The sequence below is a fragment of the Schistocerca nitens genome, chromosome 6, assembly GCF_023898315.1.
Source record: "Schistocerca nitens isolate TAMUIC-IGC-003100 chromosome 6, iqSchNite1.1, whole genome shotgun sequence".
Lineage (NCBI taxonomy): Eukaryota > Metazoa > Arthropoda > Insecta > Orthoptera > Acrididae > Schistocerca > Schistocerca nitens.
The window spans coordinates 311,205,857-311,229,738 of NC_064619.1; the positions used below are offsets into that span (position 1 = coordinate 311,205,857).

Below are 23,882 nucleotides of genomic sequence, written 5' to 3' on the forward strand. Positions count from 1 at the left end.
TCTGGAATATTCAATGTGTGTATAAATAGCATCACACTCTGTCAAGGAGTTGAGTTCTGTCTGTTCGCTGGTGTCTGTAATAAACGGACTTTCAGTGCTACAGGTTGTACGAGTACTTCATTCACGACTCTGTTCTCGGATTTGGACTTGATTGCGGCAGTGACGTGCCACTGTTTGTTGGCGGCTAACTGCAGTTCGCCAACAGCTGAAGAGGCTGTTCGCCGCAGTCAGCCGTCCCCCAGGCTGCTGCCCCGGGGCGTAGCGGCGGCGGAGAAACTGGCGCATCGCGTGGGACACCACAAGCGTCACTTCTCTCGTTTCTTTCAGTGTACACTCTTGATATTTCAGCAGTAACCTACTCCATGCTACACAACCTCTCTCTTGTAGCGATTGCCAAGGGAGTTTTTTGACCACCTGCGCAACGCGCTGGTGCTTACTAAACGATCCCGTGACGAAACACGCCGCTCTTCATTGGATCTTCTCTCTCTCTCTTCTGTTAATTCTGCTTGGTAAGGGTCTCAATAGTAAAGAATCGGCCGAATGAATGTTTCGTAAGCCACTTCTTTCGTGGATGAATTAGATTTCCTTAATATTCTCCGAATGAGCCTGCTATGCCGGCCGAAGTGGCCGAGCGGTTCTAGCCGCTTCAGTCTGGAACCGCGCGACTGCTACGGTCGCAGGTTCGAATCCTGCCTCGGGCATGGTGTGTGATGTCCTTAGGTTAGTTAGGTTTAAGTAGTTCTAAGTTCTAGGCGACTGATGCCCTCAGATGTTAAGTCCCATAGTGCTCAGAGCCATTTGAATCTTTTTTTTTTTTTAAAAGCCTGCTATCTGCTTTTCCTATACTTCGTTCTATATGCTGATTCTGCTCAAGTAGCTCGAACATTTGTAGTTAGACTTATTTACGTTCAGCGTCAAGTGTCAATCCACGCACCTCTCATCGATCTTCTGCAGATCTTCCTGCATTTCACTACAGCCTTCTGGCGTTGCGACCTTTCTATAGCCAACAGCATCGTGTGCATCCACTAGATCATATACACTGAAGCGCCAAAGAAACTGGCATAGATATGCGTATTCAGATACAGAGATACGTAAACAGGTGGAGTATGGTTGTGCTGTAGGCAACGCCTATATAAGACACAAAGTGTCTGTCGCAGTTGTTAGATTGGTTACTGCTGTCACAATGGCAGGTTATCAAGATTTTAGTGAGTTTGAACTTGGTGTTGTAGTCTGCGCACGAACGATGGGACACAGCATCTCCGAGGTAGCGATGAAATGGGGATTTCTCCGTACGACCATTTCACGAGTGTACCGTGAATATCAGGAATCCGGTAAAACATCAAATCTCCGACATCGCTGCAGCCGGAAAAAGAGCCTACGAGAACGAGAGCAAGAACAACTGAAGAGAATCGTTCAAGGTGACAGAAGTGCTACCCTTCCGGAAATAGCTGCAGATTTCAGTGTGCTAACCATTCAACTAAACATCACCGATATGGGCTTTCGGAGCCGAAGGCCCTCTCATATACCCTTGATGAGTGTACGACACAAAGCTTTACGCCTCGCCTGGACCCGTCAACACCGGCATTGGACTGTTGATGACTGGAAACATGTGTTCTGGTCGGACGAGTCTCGTTTCAAATTGTATCAAGCGGATTTATGTATACGGGTATGGAGATGACCTCATGAATCCATGGACCCTGCATGTCAGCAGGGGACTGTTAAGCTGCTGGAGGCTCTGTGATGGTGTGGGGCGTGTGCAGTTGGAGTGATATGTGACCCGTGATAGTCTAGATATGACTCTCACAGGTGACACGTATGTAATCATCCTGTCTGATCAACTGCATCCATTCATATCCGTTGTGCATTCTGACAGACTTGGGGAATTTGTGCAGGACAGTGCGACACCCCGTACGTCCAGAATTGCTACAAAGTGGCTCCAGGAACACTCTTCTGGGTTTAGATACTTCCGCTGGCCACCAATCTCCTCAGAGATGAACATTATTGAGCATATCTGGGATGCCTTGCAACGTGCTGTTCAGAAGAGATCTCCACCCGGTCGTACTCTTACGGATTTATGCTCTGTCCTGCAGGATTCATGGTGTCCATTTCCTTCAGCACTACTTCAGACATAAGTCGCGTCCATGCCACATCGTGTTGCGCCAGTTCTGCGTGCTCGCGGGGGCTCTACACGGTATTCGGCAGGTGTAAACAATAATGGCCTTACAACATTCCCGTAGGATACTTCATAGATCAGCTTTACATCTGTCGATTTCATTAGGTTATGAATAAAATATTTTAAGTCTCTCTCTTGTAAACTGCCGGCCGCTGTGGCCGAGCGGTTCTAGGGGCTTCAGTCCGGAACCGCGCTGCTGCTACGGTCGCAGGTCCGAATTCTGCCTCGGGCTTGGATGTGTGTGATGTCCTTAGGTTAGTTAGGTTTAAGTAGTTTCTAAGTGTAGGGGACTCATTACCTCCGATGTTAAGTCTCATAGTGCTTAGAGGCATTTGAACCATTTTCTCTTGTAAATTCCTAAATATGGTCACACATTTGGTCCGATACCCGGATAGCTCGTATTTTGCTACGGCGCTCTAGATTTCACATATGAACAGAGAAAGCAGTATTTCGTAAGACTTCCATTTGCGGAATCCATGTTAGTTTTTGTAAAGCAGATTTTCGTTCTCCAGAATCGTTACAGTGTGTGAGTAAAGAACATGTTCCTTACTTCTACAGCAGATTGACGCCAGCGAGTTTGGCCTATAATTACGTGTATCAACTCTACAAGCCTTCTCGAAAACAGTAATGACCTGTGCTGTTTTTTCCAATCGCTTGGTATCCTTCGTTGTTCAAGCAAACTGCGGTATCCTACTGCTAGAAGCGGAACAAGTTCTTTCTCATAATCTCTATAGTATCTCACAGATATCTCATTGGGTTCACAAGCCTTTATTTACTCGACTTTCTATTCCGTGACCACTTGCCTCAATACCTGCCACTTCGGCGTTTGTGCCATGGCTAAATGGAAGAATCGTGTCACGGTCTCCGCCATGAAACAACTACAGAGTACAGAATTCAGCATTTCGGTCTTTTCTCCGTCATCTTACGTTTCAGCGCCATTACGAGTACTGAGCGATTGAACAGATGGTTTCGGTCCACTTACTAACTTAAGGAATACCAAAACTCCTTATGGTTTTTAGTGTTTTTGTTGCCCTTGAGGAACACCCCAGGAAAATAGCCATACCTGTATGTATAAAAAATGTTGAACTCCCCCCTCCAAAGTGCTCTCCACCGACAGATGCAGTCGACAGAATGTGACGCTTGTGGCCAGTGCGTAGCAAGGTTGTCTGACCCCTATTACTGGACATCTCCTTATCAGTCATCTTTCCAGCTGCGGACGACTCTACAGAGGAGACGCAGCCCTAATTTTTCCTTCTCTTACTTTTCCTTTGCTTTCACCCTGTTCCAGTTTTAGCGAGTAACTACAAGGGTTCAAATGGTTCAAACGGCTCTGAGCACTATGGGACTTAACATCTGACGTCATCAGTCCCGTAGACTTAGAACTAGTTAAACCTAACTAACCTAAGGACATCACACACATCCATGCCCGAGGCAGGATTCGAACCTGCGACCGTAGCAGCCGCGCTGTCCCGGACTGAAGCGCCTAGAACCGCTCGGCCACCGCGGACGACTCATGTCAAGGGAATTTGATGATCCAGTTATTTCTGTTAATAGATGTCACTCTTGTCGCCACTCCCCACATAAATCTGAAATGTGGCTGACTGCTATTTAGTTTCAGGTTTTATTCCTGGTGGACAGGTCCGGTACGGAGTCAACTTAGCTTCGTGAGACCAAATGAGAAGCTGCTTGAACGAAATGCGATAATGACACACAAGCCGCCGAAGTGAATTCAAAGTTGTATCAGTTGTCCAAGTGTGTGATTTATTTAATCTAATGTCGGTCCTGGTGATCTAATGGTAAATCGGATGGCTGGAAACCGAAACGTCGCGGATTGAATATCGGCCGGACCACGGATTTTTCAGTCTTCATTTTAACCTAGCCCTAAGTTCTTAAAGATACGAGGAGGTGATAGAAGTAACACATGGCTCGGATTCCACTTTATAATTAAAGTCCCCTATCCCCAGTTGGATAACGGGAATAGGTTGGGGAGACACGAGTCGCCGAAGTGGCGTACGTTTGAAAGAATTTGCACCAGGCCATTGAGACACACGAAATTATTTTTATTTCATTCAACAACATGATATGTTTCGTGAAGACATCATTCCATTAACAAGTTTTATTAACAATAAAACACAAATCATTATTCGCATTCTTTTACATACTAACATACATGTAATGGAAATCTGTATTGTCCACGTCCCTTGATAAGTGTGCAGCAAACAAACGTCAAACTTGTGAGACTCTCCATTGCACGGGGTGATTCTGTAACGATGTTACAAACTTTCAGGGGTGAGGAGAAGGGGCAGTGTATCAATCTGAGATGAGTGACTTGGTTCGAAACGACTGTGTCGAAAATTATAAGCGAAAATCGTTCTGATACCTCTGACTGGAATACATACACCGGTACTGTTGTTGTTGTTACGATTGTAGGGTAAGTAACTTTCAGAGGTGGTAGTGTGGACAAAAACGAGAAAACTGTCTGGTAAACATGTGCTGTAAAATATATATCTTCAGAACTATGAGCACTTGTCGATCTTCCATACTATGAAAACATCTCTTCTACTGCAAGGTGTTCGGTTTCGTATTTTTGGAGGAGATAGTATGGACCAAAACAAGAAAAAAGTCATATAGCTATGGGCTCTGAATTGTAGACCTTAAGAGCTATGGCACTTCTGCAGTAGAAGTGAAGTATTTCACAGTAGCAGTACTATTCACCTATCAAAGATCGTAATACTTGTGCATCAGTGAAAAGCAACAATATAGCTAACAACTCAAAGGCCTACCACCGCCTGGATGTCAACATGTTAGCAAAACCTAAAACTGTCTTATACCTATATTGCAATGTTTGCATCCATTGAGGGTTGACAGAACATAATATTCACCGGTGCGCCATAATGTCCGTACTGATATCGTAACTGTTCTATGGCTTCACAACAGGTAATTTGCACCAAACTGGTTACCAAATATACTTATTTCTTTATTTATCTAAGCTGTGAAATAAGCCGTACATCCTTCTGTAAGCCAACCAAGTAAATTTCATGTTTGTGTGTTCGTGTTTTTATTGTTACGGAACAAGATGGCATAGTCCGACATTTGCGTAGATAGGAACGGAAAACCACGAAAGAACCACATCCAGGCAGGCGACTGAGCAAGACAAGAAGTGCGAATTCTATCCAGGTGCGGCTCACTACTCAGATCTCTCATTTCGTTTTGTTAACTATTGTTAATCTAAATGCGCTTATTTTCTTACAAAAACAGGTCTTTTGAGAAGATGAGAAAAATTTACCACTTAGAATAACCGTATCGAATTTTGTGTCTCGTCGGCAAACGCTATAGTCGAAATGAAACTGGCATAGGCTCTTCATTACCAGGCAATTATTTTCAGTGGTGAGATGGTATGTAATATCATCATCTCCTTTAATTGGAATCTCTCGACTTTTATCTGTGTCGCGTAATAAGAACGAGTTCATTCGTGAAATTCTTTGTTAAAGTAAATATTCACGCAAGTTATTTAACTGTGATTCCAGATAATTCTTTTGGGCCTGTGCACGGAGCTAAAAATTATACTTTCACACCATAACTTAAACGTTTTTCTTTCATTTTCAGAAAAACATGTTCAAATATCGGAACATTCTGAAGAAATCCACGCGACCCGAAGTTATCCTCAAGGAGCTGAAGGTAAGTTAATCATAAACATTGGTCTATTTATTGAACTTGGTTCCAATATTACTGTTTTGCTACTTCAAAAATCACTACTCTCATGGATTTTGCAACTCCCTATTAACTTATATATAATGCTCAATATTAATGCTGTATAAATATTACCCAATATCTTGAAGTAAAGGAAAATCTTCTGCGGCATAGGACCACACAATTGAGCTGTCCTCTTTTAAATTGCTATTTACCTCATGAATTGGTAAGAAGAAGCAAGAAATATATTTTTTTCTTTTATGGGCAAAAATTGCTTCAAATAATTCGACGGGCTACTTCGACGCGTTTGACGGAGGTAATGATTTTCATTTCTTGTGGCACATTCCTAATGCAAATATTATCACAGATTTTTTGATATTATTTGAAAGCTACTCCTTTAAACGACGAAACGTCGTAACTACTGCTCAGAATTATCGAAAAGGTCATTAAACAATTTTCTAGGCAGTGTTTATGGCGTAAGTGTTGATTGATTGCACTATAGGCTACGCAGAACTCTGGCAGCTTCCATTACATTGTCGCTCTGCACGGATAACACTCATCATTATTTGTATTCTGTTGGGAATTCAGGAATAGCTACGTACGTACACATACATCTCTTTACATGTTTCCTAAATACCGACTCTTGTCTGAGTCATAGTAATAATCCATTATCTAATGAAGTGGAATTTGATTCACTTTCTTCTCTAATTATCTTAACTCAGACATTAACATCACTTGATTACTATCACAAACAAAAATTTATTCCATGATATGAGCGTAACTTTAACAGCTACCTCTCATGAAGGAAATAAATATGAGATACACAGTCAGTGGCGTGGCCAACGATAAACACAGGCTTGAGCGCACGTCTGTGAGACGTCAGCAATGTAGTGTTACTGCTGGCCGACACAAACGCATGAAGCCTGAGGCCCCTATTACACTGTAGAAGATCTTTGTCAAAGATTTCGTCAAATTTATTTGACCAAACTACTTCACTGGAGCTATTCATAGACTAGAAATATTAGTCTATGGAACTATTACGCGAGTGTAAAATTTTTCGTCATTGTTATTAGGGAATGGAAGCCGAACAGTTAATCACCTGTACAACAGCATATGATGTTGGCGAGCGCATTGCTTGAAAATAAAGAGAAATGGAAGAGATTGTGGGTAAAATCGTGGATAACAAAGAGAAACTCAAAGTTTTTACCAGAATTTGCTTCGTGACATAAGGATCAACGAAAATTATTTGTTACTCGGCTAACAAATATTTCAGTTTGCCCTCAAGCAAGTGGTCTCTCATCTTTGCATACGCGAGACTTATTTACGAAATGCCATTTCTTAATTTCATTCCCCCCTGCGGGTTCGGGGGTAAGAATAGGCCCGCGGTATTGCTGCCTGTCGTAAGAGGCGACTAAAAGGAGTCTCAACTGTTTCGGCCTTCAATGTGATGGTCCCCATTGGGGTTTGATCTCCATTTTTCCAAATTCAACAGAAGTACGAGCTTTTTGGGGAAGGACACCTTACGTGGTGCACCATAAGTCCTCTGTGCCCTAAGACCTTGGCACACGTTATCGTCTTGGCGTCGTAACTGCGCCCTCCATCCCTCATTTTGGGCATACACACCTGATGGATTGTGTCAGTTACGCCCTTAGTGCGTCACCATCTGCACCCACGATCACTATGGACTACCAATGGCACCCAAAATCCAGCACGGTAGCCAGCCCGTTGTGGTGGGGTCGTCATGTACCCTCTAGGTTGTAGCCTCCTGACAACACAGGGATCGTACTGCTGATGCCTGCGCTGACACCTCCCCACGTAAGCCAAGGAGTAGATGCCCGTCTGTCTGGGGCGTCAGGACTCCCGGCAACGGCCATCCTGCCAGGTGGCCTTTGCTGTGGCTGGGTGGCGCCCGTGGGGAGAGCCCCTGGTCGGAGTGGGTGGCATCGGGGCGGATACCCCGCAATGAAGCGGGTAAAGTCTCAATCCGGTGGTCGCACGACCACCAACGTCTCTAAGCGCGGTAAAGTCGACTTTAACGCTGTGGCATATGACCCCAAATCGTTCCCTTCCCTAGCCACGCCCTGGGAGGGACGCAGGGCTGCGGACAGACAGGAGCCATATTCACCGCGATACCTTGTGTGCAGCAGAACTGATGGGGATTCATTTTTGGGGACTAAGCCTCTGTTCTTTGTGACCCATCTTGAAGATAAGTTCGGGGAAGTGGCATCTCTTTCCAAAATGCGGAGCGGGGCCATTTTGATACAGGCAGCTTCCTCTGCACAGTCAAGGGCGTTACTCGCCTGTGAGAATCTTGGTGACATACCCGTTACCGTCACTCCCCATAAGTCACTAAATTTGGTCCAGGGGATTATCTTTCATAAAGATCTTCTGCTACAGTCTGATGACGAGCTACGGGAGAACTTGGCACGACGAGGTGTACACATCGTTCGTCGTGTCTTTAGGGGACCCAAGGATAATAGGATCGCTACCAGTGCTTTCATCCTGGCCTTTGAGGGCGACTGCTTGCCTGAGAAGGTCAAGGTCATGATCTACCGGTGCGATGTCAAGCCCTATGTCCCGCACCCTATGCGATGCTTCCAGTGCTGGAAATTCGGACACATGTCCTCCAGATGCACTGCCAGCCCCACGTTTCGAGATTGTGGACGACCTTCTCATCCCAATGCTCCGTGTGCTCCGCCTCCCACCTGCGTTAACTATGGGGAGCATCATTCTCCCTGCTCGCCAGACTGTGCAGTCTACCAACGAGAGCGGAAGATACAAGAAATTAAGACCCTGGACCGTTTAACTTACCAAGAGGCGAGGAAGAAATTAGAACGGCTCAACCCCACACCTATGTTTAGGAGTTATGCTGCTGTAACACTGCCGCCACCAGTTTCTGCAAAGATTCCTCTCACAGTTGGCCCACCGAACAGTCACGTTACGCCTGCCCCACCACAGGTTGGGGCCACTCTCTCTTCCACTGCTCCTAAAACACCCAGTTTGGGAGCAGTGCGCCCCGAACAACTGGGGACGTCAGTCCCCACCTCTCAGCCGGAGAGGCGACCGCCCTCTCCGGCTGCTTAGCCGGAGGGGCGACAGCCCTCTCCGGCTTCTCAGCCGGAGGGGCGACGGCCCTCTCCGGCTGATCTGCCGGGGTCGCACGGGCCTCCTCCGGCCTCACTTGTTCGGAAGGGATCCCTTGGGGGAGTCCCTTCCAAGGACTTCCCCAGTGTCTCACAAGACACTAGCCAATGGCTGAAGAAGCCACCAGCTGCTGGTCGAAGGGCTTCACGCTCTTCGTCTGTTCCTGATAATGCGTCAGGAAAGCCCTCCCAGCATGTAAACCCTCCTCCAAAAGACAAGAGAGAGAAGAGGAAGCTCTCTAAGAAGCCTAAGGACCCAGTGGTTCCCGCGCCACCGCTTCCTGTCAGCTCAGCCTCTGAGGATGAGGTCGAGCTCTTTGCGTCCCCTGATGACCTAGATCTCGCCGTCTCCTCAGAAACGATGGATGTAGCGACGTCAGTCTCTCAGTCGATGGCAGCATGTGACCCTGCGAAGTAATTTGATTTTTCAGTGCCTGCATGCCCCTACAGGACACGCTTTGTACAATCCTCCAGTGGAATTGTGGCGGTTATTTTAGCCATCTACCTGAGTTACGTCAGCTTCTAAGCATGACACGTGCTTTCTGCATTGCCCTCCAGGAAACCTGGTTCCCGGCAATGCGGACCCCTGTCCTTCGTGGATACAGGGGTTATTACTGCAACCGTAGCACTTACAATTGTGTGTCAGGTGGAGCCTGCGTGTATGTCCTTACCTCTGTATACAATGCTTCTGTGCCCCTTCAAACATCATTGGAAGCTGTGGCTGTGCGCGTAAGGACTACCCAGGACATAACCGTCTGCAGTGTCTATCTCCCTCCAGGTGGTACAGTCTCCCTGACCGAATTGGCTGCACTTGTCACCCAACTTCCCACGCCTTTTCTTCTCCTGGGGGATTTTAACGCCCACAATCCCCTGTGGGGTGGAACGAAGATTACTGGCCGAGGCAGAGATGTCGAGAATCTCATCTCCCAACTCGACCTCTGCCTCTTAAACACTGGCGCCGCCACACATTTCAGTGTGGCGCATGGCACGTTCTCGGCCATAGATCTGTCGTTTTGCAGCCCAGGGCTTGTACCATCGGTCCACTGGAGAGTCCATGACGACTTGTGAGGTAGTGACCATTTTCCAATCTTCCTTTCACTACCCCAGCGTCGCTCCCATGAACGCTTGCCTAGATGGGCGTTTAGCAAGGCAAACTGGGAAACGTTCTCCTCTGCTGCCACTGTTGACTCTCTCCCCCACGGTACCGTCGATGTGGCGGTTGAGACACTGACTGCAGCGATTGCTTCCGCTGCGGAACGTACCATTCCTCGTTCGTTAGGGTGCCCCCGTCGAAAGTCAGTGCCTTGGTGGTCTCCAGAGGTCGCTGAAGCCATTAAATAACGTCGGCGGGCTCTTCAGCGACACAAGCGGCACCCGTCTTTGGAGAACCTCATTTTTTTCAAACGTCTCCGTGCTCAGGCATGGCGGCTCATCAAAAGGCGGAAACAGGAGTGCTGGGAGAGATACGTTTCCACTATTGGCTCCCGTACTTCACCCTCCCAGGTGTGGATGAAGATTCGGCGCATCTTTGGATTGCAGCACTCTACAGGTGTCGCAGGGCTTACCCTCAACGGGACGGTATCCACCGATGCCGATGCAATCGCCGAGCATTTCGCACAGCACTATGTTCGGGTCTCTGCGTCGGGGAATTACCCGCCTGCGTTTCGCGCGCTCAAACGCCGGGAGGAAGGCAAACGGCTTTCTTTTGCTTCTCGCCACCCTGAGGCGTATAACGCCCCATTTAGTTTGTGGGAACTCCAGAGCGCCCTGGCACAGTGCCCCGATACAGCCTCTGGGCCAGATGGCATCCACAATCAGATGCTCAAACACCTGTCCCCGGACTGTCAGCGGTGTGTTCTTGCCATCTTCAACCGCATATGGGGCGATGGTGTCTTTCCGTCGCAGTGGCGGTAGAGTACCGTCATTCCGGTGCTGAAGCCTGGTAAGGACCCGCTTAATGTGGATAGCTATCGGCCCATCAGCTTGAAAAATACTCTGTGCAAGCTATTGGAACGCATGGTGAGTCGACGGCTGTGTTGGCTGCTCGAGTCTCGGGGTCTTCTGGCTCCGTGCCAGAGCGGCTTCCGTCAGGGCCGTTCCACCGCCGATACTTTGGTCTTTCTTGAGTCTGCAATCCGCACTGCTTTTTCCAGGCGCCAACACCTCGTCTCCGTCTTTTTCCATCTCTCCAGAGCATATGACACGACGTGGCGGCACCATATTCTCGCCACGTTGCACGGTGGGGTCTCCGGGGCTCTCTCCCCATTTTTATTCAGAATTTTTTATCTGTTCGGACATTCCGCGTTTTAATTGGCACATCCCATAGTTCACTTCATATCCAGGAGAACGGCGTTCCACAGGGCTCTGTATTGAGCGTGCCCCTTTTCCTTGTGGCCATTAATGGCCTTGCAGCAGCAGTAGGGTCGTCTGTCTCACCCACGTTATATGCTGACGATTTCTGCATCTTTTTCAGCTCCTCCACCATTAGTGTTGCAGAACGTAGGTTGCAGGGAGCCATACGCAAGGCGCAGGCGTGGGCCCTAGCCCATGGGTTTCAATTTTCTCCTGCGAAGACTTGTGTTATGCACTTTTGTCGGCGTCGTACTGTCCATCCCCACCCTGAGCTCTATCTTCAGGATGCCATGCTCAGGGTTGTTGACACTTACCGTTTTCTGGGATTGCTGTTCGATGCCCGGCTTACTTGGCTTCCACATATTCGTCAGCTCAAGCGTCAGTGCTGGCGGCATCTGAATGCCCTCCGCTGCCTCAGCAACACAACATGGGGTGCAGATCGTAATACGCTGCTGCAGCTCTACAATGCCCTCGTGCTGTCCCGACTGGATTATGGGAGTGTGGCGTATGGTTCAGCGTCGCCCTCAGCGTTGCAACTGCTGGACCCCGTTCACCACTGTGGGATTCGACAGGCGACAGGAGCATTCCGCACCAGCCCTGTTAATAGCCTCCTTGCTGAGGCTGGGGTTCCTCCAGTTCGTATTCGGCGTCAACAGCTGTTAGCCAACTATGCTGCCCACGTCAGTTGTTCGCCCCGTCACCCTAACTATCGTCTCCTTTTCGCTAATGCGGCGGTCCATCTCCCACACCGGCGGCCGCGATCAGGCCATACAATTGGGATCCGTGTTTGGTCGCTCCTTAATGAACTCGAGTGTTTGCCTCTTCCATCTGCTTTCCAGGTCCGCCCACATACACCACCTTGGTGTATTCGTCGGCCGCAGCTTCGGCTGGAACTTTCCCGATGGCCAAAAGATTCAGTTCCTCCTGCAGTCTTGCGCCGCCAATTCCTTGCTCTCCTAGGCGCATACCATGCCTCAGAGGTTATCTATACCGATGGCTCGATGGTTGATGGCCGTGTGGGGTACGCTTATGCTCATGCGGACTATGTCGACCAGTGCTCCTTGCCGGAAGGCTGCAGTGTTTACACCGCAGAACTGACAGCCATTTTTCGTGCCCTTGAGCATATTCGTACCAGCACTGGAGAGTCCTTTGTCATTTGCAGTGACTCGCTCAGTAGTCTGCAGGCTCTTGACCAGTGCTACCCACGCCATCCCATTGTTGGTGCCATCCAGGGGTCCATTCACGCTCTTGAACAGCTTGGTCGTTCGGTGGTGTTCGTATGGACCCCGGGACACGTTGGGATCGCGAGAAACGAACTCGCCGACAAGTTAGCCAAAGAGGCTACCCGCAAACTGCCGTTGGAGATCGGCCTCCCGGCAACTGATCTCCGAACGGTTTTGCACCGTCGGGTCTTTGGGTTGTGGGGAGACGAATGGCGCACTCTGTCTGCACCCAACAAGCTGCGGCAGGTAAAGGAGACCACGACTGTGTGGGGTTCCTCCATGCGGGCCTCTCGCAGGGATTCTGTTGTTCTGTGTAGGCTCCGCATTGGCCACTCTTGGCTGACGCATGGTCATCTGCTGCGTCGAGAGGACCCCCCTCATTGTCGCTGTGGTGCGAATATGACGGTGGCCCATATATTGTTGGACTGTCCTCTTTTAACCGCCCTCAGGCGAACTTTTAATCTCCAGGGTGATTTATCATCTCTTTTAGGTGACAATGTCTCTATGGCAGATCGTGTTTTAAGTTTTATTCGAGCAAGTTGGTTTTATAGGCCCCTCTAATTTTATTGCGTCACCCTCTTTTGTGTTGTATATTTTACTTAGTCTTGTGTTGTCAACCGACTCCACCCTAAACTTTCAGGCTGGAGGTTTTAACGTGTTGCAGGGTGGCTGGCTCATCCTATTATTTTCGTGATCAGCCAGCCTCAGTCCTCTGCTGTACAGTTTTACTTCCTTCTGCCTTTTTTCTCTGTGTTGTTTTTGTTGCTGTGCTCCGTTTTCCATGTTTCTTTATTATTGACCTTGGGGATTTTCTTCCCCTGGAATTTTTATCTTGTGCTTCGAATGACTAATGGATGGTTTCCTTATGCTCTGTGTGTTTATGAAACAAGGGACCGCTGACCTCTGCAGTTTGGTCCCTTTAATCCTCAAACCAACCAACCAACCAACCAACCTTAATTTCATTCATAATAGTCGATATTTTTGGAAACCCTGCAAGTGTGCCAGTCACCATTTAAATAATGAAATACTGGCCTAGTTACGTATTTTTTCATGCTTAATATGACACGTTTCGCGAATTTATTCCCATTATCAATAGGAAATATTTACATAGACTGTATTTTGTGTGAGTTGTTCTGCCTCCCTTGCCCTGCAGTTGAGTTTTTATGGTTTATTGCAATCATAGAGATTTCTTTTGTCTGATTTTAAGAAAGCTCACATAAAATGCCAATGTAAATATTTGAGAATAAATTCTCGAAAAGCCTCATGCAAATCGTGAGATAATATGTAATTGGTGCAGTGTACCCACGCACCAAATATACTTTACAATGATCACTGAGTTGGTACCCTGCCACCAAATGTACTTCATCATTTTATAGCTTAGATGCATTAAAGCAAGCGAAGTGACGTGTATACAATGGCGATCTGTGAAATGAGGCTCTCGCTCTTACTGTTATCAAAGATCTTTCCTGAAAGCTTTCCAACTACACGTTCAAAAAATTCAACCAAAAGGCTTTGATAAATATTTATAGGTGGCCACGAACACTACAACGTCAAGCCTGGATGTATCGTAGGCCAAGAGTCAGTTCTATATGACGTCCTGGTTAAGCACGCCACCTTAAGTTTCTGTCTGTTCCTTCTTAGTCGTCTCATTTCTGTGTAGTTACTACATACAACACGTGTTAAGAGCTTTTGCCTTCCAATAAAAACAAACTGTACTGGTAAGTCCTCTTTCACAGTAATGAGCCAAAACAACAGGACTACCTGATTAACAGCATGTTGGTCCACCATCGGAACGCAATAAAACAGGTAAGTCCTTGGTAGGTTTCCGGAGGGACACGAAGCTGATGCCCAATTGCTTCACAGAAGTGTTCCACAGGGTTAGATCAAACGAATTTTGCAACCAAGACAGGAAACTGATTTCACTAACGTGCTCCTCAAATCACTGTAACACACTTCTGCCCTTGTGACACGGACAGTTATACTGGTGAAAGGTCCATCATCGTCAGGGAAGACATCAGTCATGAAGGGATACAGATGATCTGCAAGTTTGTTAAGAACAAATGTACAATGCTTGAGCATCAGCCAAAACCACCTACCTTTGTTGAGGAGACAATGAACTGTGTCTCATCGCAAAAAAAATGTTGTAAATCGTAAAGTGAAACTTGAATTTTTTATGAGCTGACGACCAAATTTTATTGTTGGTAAAAGAATACGTATCGCAGCTTCTGAGGAACAGATATGAGCAAAATCAGGATGAAGATCCAGACTTAACCATTCCACGATACGAGTAGTCAAGAGTTACGAGAAGATCAATGAGGAAGCTTCTACTGATAGGAGACTCCCGGGAAGACTTAAGAGGCTAGGTGAAGCGTTGAGTGCCGAGTTCTCCGGGGCTGTTCCAGGAGAAATGTAAGTGGTTCCTGATGATTCCAGTGAGGATGCAGTGTGAGATGCTGCACAGCGCCCCTCTGAGGCTGTACAGCCTCCGACGCGGTACCAGAAAAACTTTCCTGATTACACGGTGGTCATACCAAATTCAATGAAAGGAAGCTATTTCGTATCTGAAAGCCTTACAGCGGTGATGTAACAAAGGGGAGGTTTAATATCTTTGGCCCGAAAAAGCATGCTTTTTGAGATTTTTTTTTCTCGGCATGTGTTATAGATATCAATGTCAAATTTGGTGAAAATGTTTATTGATATTTCCTCTACAAACTGGATTTTTTTCGACCGGAAATGTCGAAGAGAAAAAGCGGTATTGCCGTCGGAACGAAACAAAATTTCGATGTAGACCTCCACGCGCGGTAGTCACAGGTCAGCCAGCTCGTCTGAAATCAAAATTGAGTTGACGTTAGCGAAGTATATAAGATTCTTTAGGAGTTGCACCTCGCTTAAGTTATTTGGACCATAGGAAACAAAATGGCGCCCATTTGAAAAAATAGGGTTTTCTTCATCGATATTTCGATTTCGTTGGCCAAGTAAAAATATTTATAGTTGATGGATCGGAATAAAAGTGGTACAACTTCTAGACAATTTAGTTAGCTTCGTCGGAAACAAAGAATCATGCCAATCGGTTCAGTAGATTTGAAGTTATCATACCGTGCGATAAAAAAAAGGTCAATGCAATATTATGCAACTTACGTTCTATCTGCTATTCCGGGTCAATAAACTAGTCCTTCCTCTTTCTCATAGAGGGCGTTCTGCTCGATCTGGGCCATACTGCGCTGCTCCAGAGCCGCTCGTACGGCCGGTGACAAGCGGTTTTCGGCGACTTGGATCCGGTGGTCGTCCGAATGCTTGGCGAACTACGTCGAATCGAGTCCCAGGGTGACGTCCATCGTTGTCACGGTCTTCAGAATTGTTGAATACCCTTCGTTGAAGCTGCTCAGTGCCAGGGAAGACGCAATCTCCACAGTCTTCGCACCAGAATGCGAATGCTTGGGGGCTAACTTCCAAACACACGCGTTCAAACTTTCATTTGAATTTTGTGTGTTTCCTCCCAATAACTCGTCCTCCGAATGAAAAAAACTGGTGCCTGAAAAAGGCCGATTTCAGGCAGGTGCACGTTTTTGTTCAACCGCGAATGACAAACATTTCCGTTCCTTATTCGGAAAAACCGTTTCAGGGGTGGATTCTAACACTTATATGGATCCAGAAATGCAATTTTAAAAAATCGATTTTTGAACCAAAAGATAGTAAACCTGCCCTTAACATACGGCAGAGCAAATTATTAATACTCTGATTGCAGTACTTTAGTGTAGAATGTGACGGTAGAGGAAATGGTGGTGTTGGGTTCGAGAGATGGGCGTGACAATATCTCATAAACAACACTTTTTACTAAACATCACAAAAACTCAAGCATTAAAGTGAGTGCCCCATAAAATGGTGAACCACAGAATTACAACTTTAAAGTGAGAGTGTACAATGACACCCAAAAGGCACAACAATTTCACATAATACAATTAGCTCCCCTTAGGAATTTAATAAAGACTTTGCATAATGACACCGAAATGTACAATAATTTTAACAGTACAAAATAACATTGCCTAGGAAGTTGCGCAGCATTTAAAAAAATTATTAAATAAAATGAAGACAACAGCCAAATTAAAGAAATAACCTGACGCGCACACTCCCTTAAGACAACAACAGTACATAACACTCTCATACAGCTTAAATATCAATTTAACAGTAACACTAATCACTTCAGATCGGCCCCCACGTTAAACATTAGGGAACCTCAGTTTAAATAAAACTAGCCAGCAAGATATACAGCGATCAAAATCGATCTCAGAAGCAAGTGACACCCCTGAATGTTCCTGAATTCACGCACAGTGGACAGCCATCCAACAGGCAATACAAGACAGCTCGAGTCTCTTAACATATGCTACTAATAAATGCCTACAGTCTGTAATATGCACTTTCACCTTGTGTGATTAAACGCCAGGGTCGGTAACCCATTGCATCTTGCCGCTGTACAACTTTCTAGCAATTCGAATGTTGTATATAGACAACAGAAACAGAACAGGCTCATGTTCTGATAGAATATTCTGGGTAGAGGCTCCGCTAACGATTCCCCGTTTGCGTCAGGTCGGCACATTCAGCAAGACGTGTCTATTCTGTTCCAAGTTGTCTCTGTCGTGTTCACTTTGCTGGCCGCCACACAGAAATTGAGAGCCCAAGAGAAGGCGGCAGGCGGAGCGCTCTCTTCACAGTTGTGGCGCGCGCTGGCCGATCAAATCTTCTCACGTCCGTTACATAGTTGAACAGTCACAGGGTAGCTACAGTGAATAGTTGCTGAATGGTCGAATATAGATTCTGAGTGCTGGAGTACCAGCTCACAATCCCAATGTAAAATGACGCATCTACTCAAAGTAAGATAATCCTAGTAGTTAAAAGGTTTTCCACTCAGTGGTGTGGTGATACAGCAACCAGTACGTAGAATGGGGAGAAGAAAACATCCTTGATTGCGATGTTGAAATTACTGTTTATTTATTCATCAATGGCGCACGTTTCTCTTAACTGAAGACATCTTCATATCGACCTACATTAAAATACAATCGAATTGGAAAGGCTTGGCCCTACCTTGGGATTGGACGATATTAGGATAATTAAAAATTGGAGTTACCGATAAATATTGATAAGGAAGTTATGTATATCGATGAGAAAACATCCTCAAAAATAAATTGCCCTCATCATGTGGAAGAAAAAGTCCCATAGTGCTCAGAGCCTTTTTTTTTTCTTGCAAGGAAAATAGATGCCTCAAACACTCATACACAGAATAATCAAATGCATTTTTACACAGAGAGGGCAGTTTGTCAGCAGTGGCGTTGCTGAAAGAACCAACTACCCTGTCATCCGCCAGGAATGATTTAGGAAAACCTAAATCAGAATGACAAGACGGAGCAATCTCTATCCCCCCGAATATGAGGTCGTCATTGTCGTAACAACTGCGCTGCCTTATTCGATTGATCCATACTGAGTGTCCTTTTGACCATACAAAATTTACACCAGATTACTTATAATACATGCTGTTTCAGAAAGAGTATACACATTATAAAGAATTGTATTGTCGAAACTGCACCACTACTCGCTTATTTGAGGAACGAATATACAGTCCAGCTTATTTTCGTTGCTGCTAGCTGTCAGTTTTATTTTGCTTGCTTGGTTATCGTCACCTGTTGCAAAATGGCTCCTCACAGCATAATTATTTTGTGTTCTCGGGTTTGCGAAGTATAATTCCGCGATTAAAATCAAAAAAGGTTTGAGGTTGAGGTACCGAACTCATCTTCCAAATGGATGGAACGTTCGCAATTGGTATCCACTTTTCGTAGACACAGGATGCGTATGTAAAAGAAAGAGTCGTGGGCGCCCTCGGTCTGCAACGTCGCACGAAATCGAGCCGCTTTCCAACGTAGTCCTTCAATGCCTACAACAACAATTTGGCGTGTTTTGAGACGTCGGTTGGTTATGAAGCCGTACAAGCCACATTTGTTACACGATCTAAGTCATGACGACAAACGCAAACGTGTAGCCTTTTCTGCCGAGCTCCAGAATGCTATTGACAATGATGACACTTTCGCACAAGGCACCATGTTCTGTGATGGAGTGTCTTTGTACCTTAGTGGGAACATAAACAAACACAGTGTTCGAATGCGGGGCCTACACAGCCCAAAGCACACACTGAACATGAGCGATATTCACCCAACTCGATGTGTTTAGTGCACTGTCCCACTCATCTGTTTAAGGCCCATTCTTCTTTGATGGAAACGCGGTTATCGGTCAGCAGTATTTTGCTATGTTACAAAACTGGTTGTTTCCGAGGCTGAATGAGGACAACTTCACTTCTCAACAAGACGGGGCACTCCCTCAGTGGAGTCTCAGAGTGCGTGAATATCTGAATGAAACTGTACCGAGACGTTGGATTGGTCTTCAAGCAGTCGGCTATTTATGAAGCAGTTTTCAGCTGACCTCCACGGGCACTGGAATTGACGCCTTGTGACTTCTTTCTGTGGGGTTTCATTAAGAAAAACGTTTATACAACAACACATTAACAGAACCTGGAAGAGTTGAAGAATTGGATCCTGCTGCCATAACATCAGTGACGATGGACACGCTTACGCGATTACGGGAAGAATTCGACTATCGACGTGATACTTTTCGAGTCGATGGTGGACGACATATTGAACATTTGTAATCTAAAATTGTGAAATTCGTAAATATGTGTCCCAACTTTCGTAGTTGTATGTGTTACTACCCTGCATAAACATATATTTGCACTACATCACTGTAAACACACACTAATGACTTCAGGACCACAAACTTGCTGTTAGGTTTCTTGGATTTTATTTTACAGATCCGTCTTGATCACACAAACATTTACACTTCACTATTACCGGTTTCGGCTATGGCCATTTTCAAATATTTTTCAACAAAAACAGATCGTAACCAACCAGTCTGCTGACGCTAAGCCTATGAAAGCCCTGGTGCTACATAAGAAAGATAAAAAGAGTTTAGATGATTAACAGCCACGTATACCAGCCATACATACCATAAAATATTCTGAGAGCGGTATCAACATCAAACTAAACATGTAGCTACATAGTAAGTGCTGGTGGTGATCAGAATGCGTCTGGTATTTATGAAAATAAACTGAGGCCAGCAGAGGGCACTATAGCTAGGGTACTTTATTAACCAGTGTCGCAACTATAGCGGTTAAAATGCAGAATGCGTAGTCATTAATTAAAATTACTTCACATGGCAAAACGAGTGTCTGACAATAAAACACAAATGAGATCCATACTTAAAATCCACATAAAAATCACAATTACCAATAATATGAAGCGCCTAGCCTGGCAAAATAAAACATGCAATTGTGTAAAAACCAGTATAAAAAGTTTAAGAATAAAATTACATCTATGAAATGAAATCTTCCAGCATGACAAAACAAGTATCCTAACCTAAGTGTTGGGTAACTGATGAAACAGTCACTATTATTAAAAAATTAAAAAGTCGATATTCGATAATACATCCGGAGTGGGATCTCAATGGCGGCGCGTCGCTGCTTCTCTGTATGATTTTCTTGTGTTCCTACGGCGGAACTTGCGGAGAAAGATCCAGTCTCCTCGTCGCTGGCGGCAGGCGCGGACGACCGCACGCCAAGCCGCTGGGGCCCTCGACGCTGCTCGAACTAGTAGGTTTCTGAATATATCAAAAGCGGCATCCAGGTTAAACTCATTCTGTTCACTCAGCAGTAATTCCGGTTGCCGTTTTCTGTGTACATCAATCTCCATTTCCGCGAGTAGGTTCAGTGACTGTCCCTTTGGCGTCCTATGCAACACTTTGATATTATTCTCTCTGCTTCCTGGCGAATGTTTGTCTCTGTCCAAATATGTATCGAAAGCGCCTTTATTTTGATTATACGTACACTCTCTAAAATGAGATTAGAAATTCCTTCCTGTCTCACCAATATGAAACTTATTGCAGTCTTGGCGGTTGATCTTATAGACACCAGACACCAAATATTTGTTGCTGCTGTTGCCAACGTTGTGGCGCAGCTTACAACCAATTGTACTTTTCGTCTGAAATCCAATTTTTACTTTCACTTTTCTGAAATCCTGTTCAATTCTGTCGGAAAATGCACCATTGTGCGACGTAGCAGCCGGCCGCTGTGGCCGAGCAGTTCTAGGCGCTTCAATCCAGAACCGCGCTGCTGCTACGGTCGCAGGTTCGAATCCTGCCTCGGTCATGGACGTGTGTGCTGTCCTTACGTTATTTAGGGTTAAGTAGTTCTAAGTCTAGGGGACTGATGACCTCAGATGTTAAGTCCCATAGTGCTTAGAGCCATTTGAACCTTTATATATATATATATATATATATATATATCAAACTTCTTGTCCTGTGGTTCTATTGCCTCCTTCTTGTCACGTGTTTTTGACTTCAGTTTATTATAAAGGTTCAGTACATCACGGCCCTTATATCTGTTTTTCTCGGCTGCTTGTCTAATCACATTTAATTCTTCTAGCTCCCATTAGGTGTGAGCAGTAGTTTTAGCATCCTGTTGATCATGGCTCTGAAGTATACCCATTTATGCCACTTAGGGTGACAGGACTTAACCTTTATAATGGTGTCAGTAGCCGTCGTCTTCCTAAATATGCTAATCTTATGCCTTCCGTCCCTTTTAGTTGACCTAAGATCCAAAAAACTTTGTCATCAATTAATGTTCCTTGGACTTCTTTCAGTCTGGTCCGAAAACTGAATCAGTGCATTACTGAGATATGGAATAATCGGGTCTACTGCCTGATGTTTGTGTCGCTCTGGCACAATATTTCGGTCACGTAACCCGTTGCCTTCTTCAGGTGCTACCTGAGACTGCCGTATTGGAGGATGTTGTCCAGTATTTATGTCCGCAGGAGCAGCACCAGGCGGGCGCGGACTGCGAACGGAACGCCCGATACAGGACGGGCCTCAGACTCCGACTCCGTTACTGACGTGCCTTCCTGAGGCACGTGTGTGGGCAGGGTAAGCACTTGTGTGCTGTGCCTGCAGAACTTGAAATAAGTGTTTTTAAAAAGACATCCTAACCGTTGGTGGGGTCCTCTCGGTTGTTATCGTGTGTGTCCTGGTGTTGTTGGGAAATGGGTTATTCCCGCAACAGGTCCGGCCAACGGGTAGTTGGTCGGTGGTGTGGCTGCTGGCCCAAGCCCTGTATGAGCCGATTGTGGGATTGACCCGCTTTTTGATAAAACTGACGTGCTAGGACTCGAAATCGGTCTCGCAACGTCAGGATACCAGTATCTTCATGGAGAAAGGTGGTGGGGTAAAACGTGGGAAGGTGCAGCGCAAGCTTGAGCGCCTTGTTTTGGACACGTTGTAGGGATCGTATGGAGGAGTCGGCGGCATTGCCCCACACCACGGCCGCGTACTCTAACAGTGGGCGTACCAGTGTCAGATACAGCGTGATGCCGTGGCGCGAGGGCAATGTGGACTCTCCGGGTTTAATAAGGGATAGAGTGCACGAAGCCGCCCTATCGCCTTGTTTCGGATCCACTGAATGTGTGGGGCCCAGGTGAGCCGCTGGTCTAGTCTCACTCCGAGGTAGGTTGCTGCCACAGATGGCGACTAAGTCGGGCGCGGACGTCCGAGGGAGCACCGGGGAAGAGACAACACCTTACAAGCAGCGCCAGGCGGGCGCGGACGGCAAACAGAGCGCCCAGCGCCTTCTGGGCATAAATACTGGACAAGATCCTCCAACACGGCAGTCTCAGGTAGCACCTGAAGAAGGCAACGAGTTACGTGGTCGAAATATTGCGCCAGAGCGACACAAACATCCGACAGTAGACCAGATTATTCCACATGTCAAGATCTCGCCGGGAAAGCCTGAAGTGTTACAACAGTGCATTACTCTTTAGAAAAACCATTAAAAAAACAGTTGCGTAGATTCACTGAATAGTAGTGACGTCTCAGTAATATGTAACGTGTTATGTAAAACTTTTCTGGACGTACGTCAGTGTTTGAGGACTGGAGAACCGTCAGTAGCATGGAGTATTTGGAAGGAGCGTCGTCGGCTGAGGCCCGTAGTGTCTCCGCGGAAGTGGGCCGCCTCGTGACGTCACGGTGCCGTAGTGGCCGCCGGAGTAGGGTGTGGTGTGGGCGGCGGCGCGTACTCGCGGAAAGCCATCGATCTCTAACCCACTTGGCGCGGCGCGGGGCGGCGCGGCGCCTCTCGTTTGCTTAAAGGGGGCGGCGCCGGCCGCGACCCAGGGGCGCCGACCTATCAGTCTGGCCGGCTCCGCAGCTCTGCCGCTTCCCTGGGCTGCCACACGCAAAACTGCCGCTAAGGGATAGCATAGAGTAAATATCTCTGGAGTGAGCATTGCGTTCTGCGCATGTTGTCAACATCAAACCAGGACTGTCACGTGTTTTCGGGACTTCGCAGTGCCTGTGTGCTTTCCGCAGCGTTTGAAGTTTATAAAATCAAGGGTTTTTGTTGTGTTTCACCGTTTGTTGATACTGTAATAGCGATGATGAATTACTGTTGTTGCTACGGATGCAAAGAAAAATGTGTGAAAGGAGGGATGGTAACTTTTCATGGGTACATTCCATATAGCTCTAATTATAGTTACCATATTAGTAAGAGACACTGTATATGTTTAAAAATTTCGAGACGCATTATAATTAAGGCTTGATTCTGTAGACATATTTTTCTACGATTTTATGACTATGTAATAGATATTACGGCTCGTACAAAAGTTTACAAACAATCGCTTCCTCTCGTAAATTTGCTAGTGGAACAGGAAAGGGAATGGTTAGTTATTTCAGCAAATACTATCCTCCATACATTTATGAGTGACTTGTCGATTATGTATATAGATTACTCAGTCTACTATTTATTTAATAAACCGGGAGCAAATACGTAAAATGCGTTAAATAAATACTTCAAAGTGTCACCAATAAGAAAAATTGTGCTTTAGATCGAAAAATTAGAAAATAAATAAGCAGAAAAAAGGACGAATTAGCAGGGATATAATCGCTAATGTGTGGCAAATTCGGTGCTTTTCGGACACTTGCAAAAGTACTAGAGTACTGTCAAGTCGTTTTGCAAGACAATCACTGCAAAAATGTGCGTCAGGGTCTGTAATACTATAAAGTGCCGTATCATACCGAAAACTACCAAAAATCGAGTGCATCTGAGCTGTGACACCTATCGCAAAGAAGCAGAATGCAATATCACTTGCCCTTAAAAGTTACGTAGCTAGTTTATTCCCGTTATCAGATGGATACTGTTAAAATGTCTGCTCAACATAT

General features: G+C 46.0%; 1 protein-coding gene across 1 annotated transcript in view; it reads left to right on the forward strand.

The window, feature by feature from the left end:
* The window catches only part of LOC126263342 (C-Maf-inducing protein-like), a 983,791-nt gene that overhangs the window by 897,265 nt on the left and 62,644 nt on the right, over window positions 1–23,882 (forward strand). Inside the window, exon 5 of the mRNA XM_049960431.1 lies at window positions 5,780–5,851. Coding sequence (XP_049816388.1) covers window positions 5,780–5,851 — 72 coding nt within the window. The remainder of the gene's footprint in view (window positions 1–5,779; window positions 5,852–23,882) is intronic.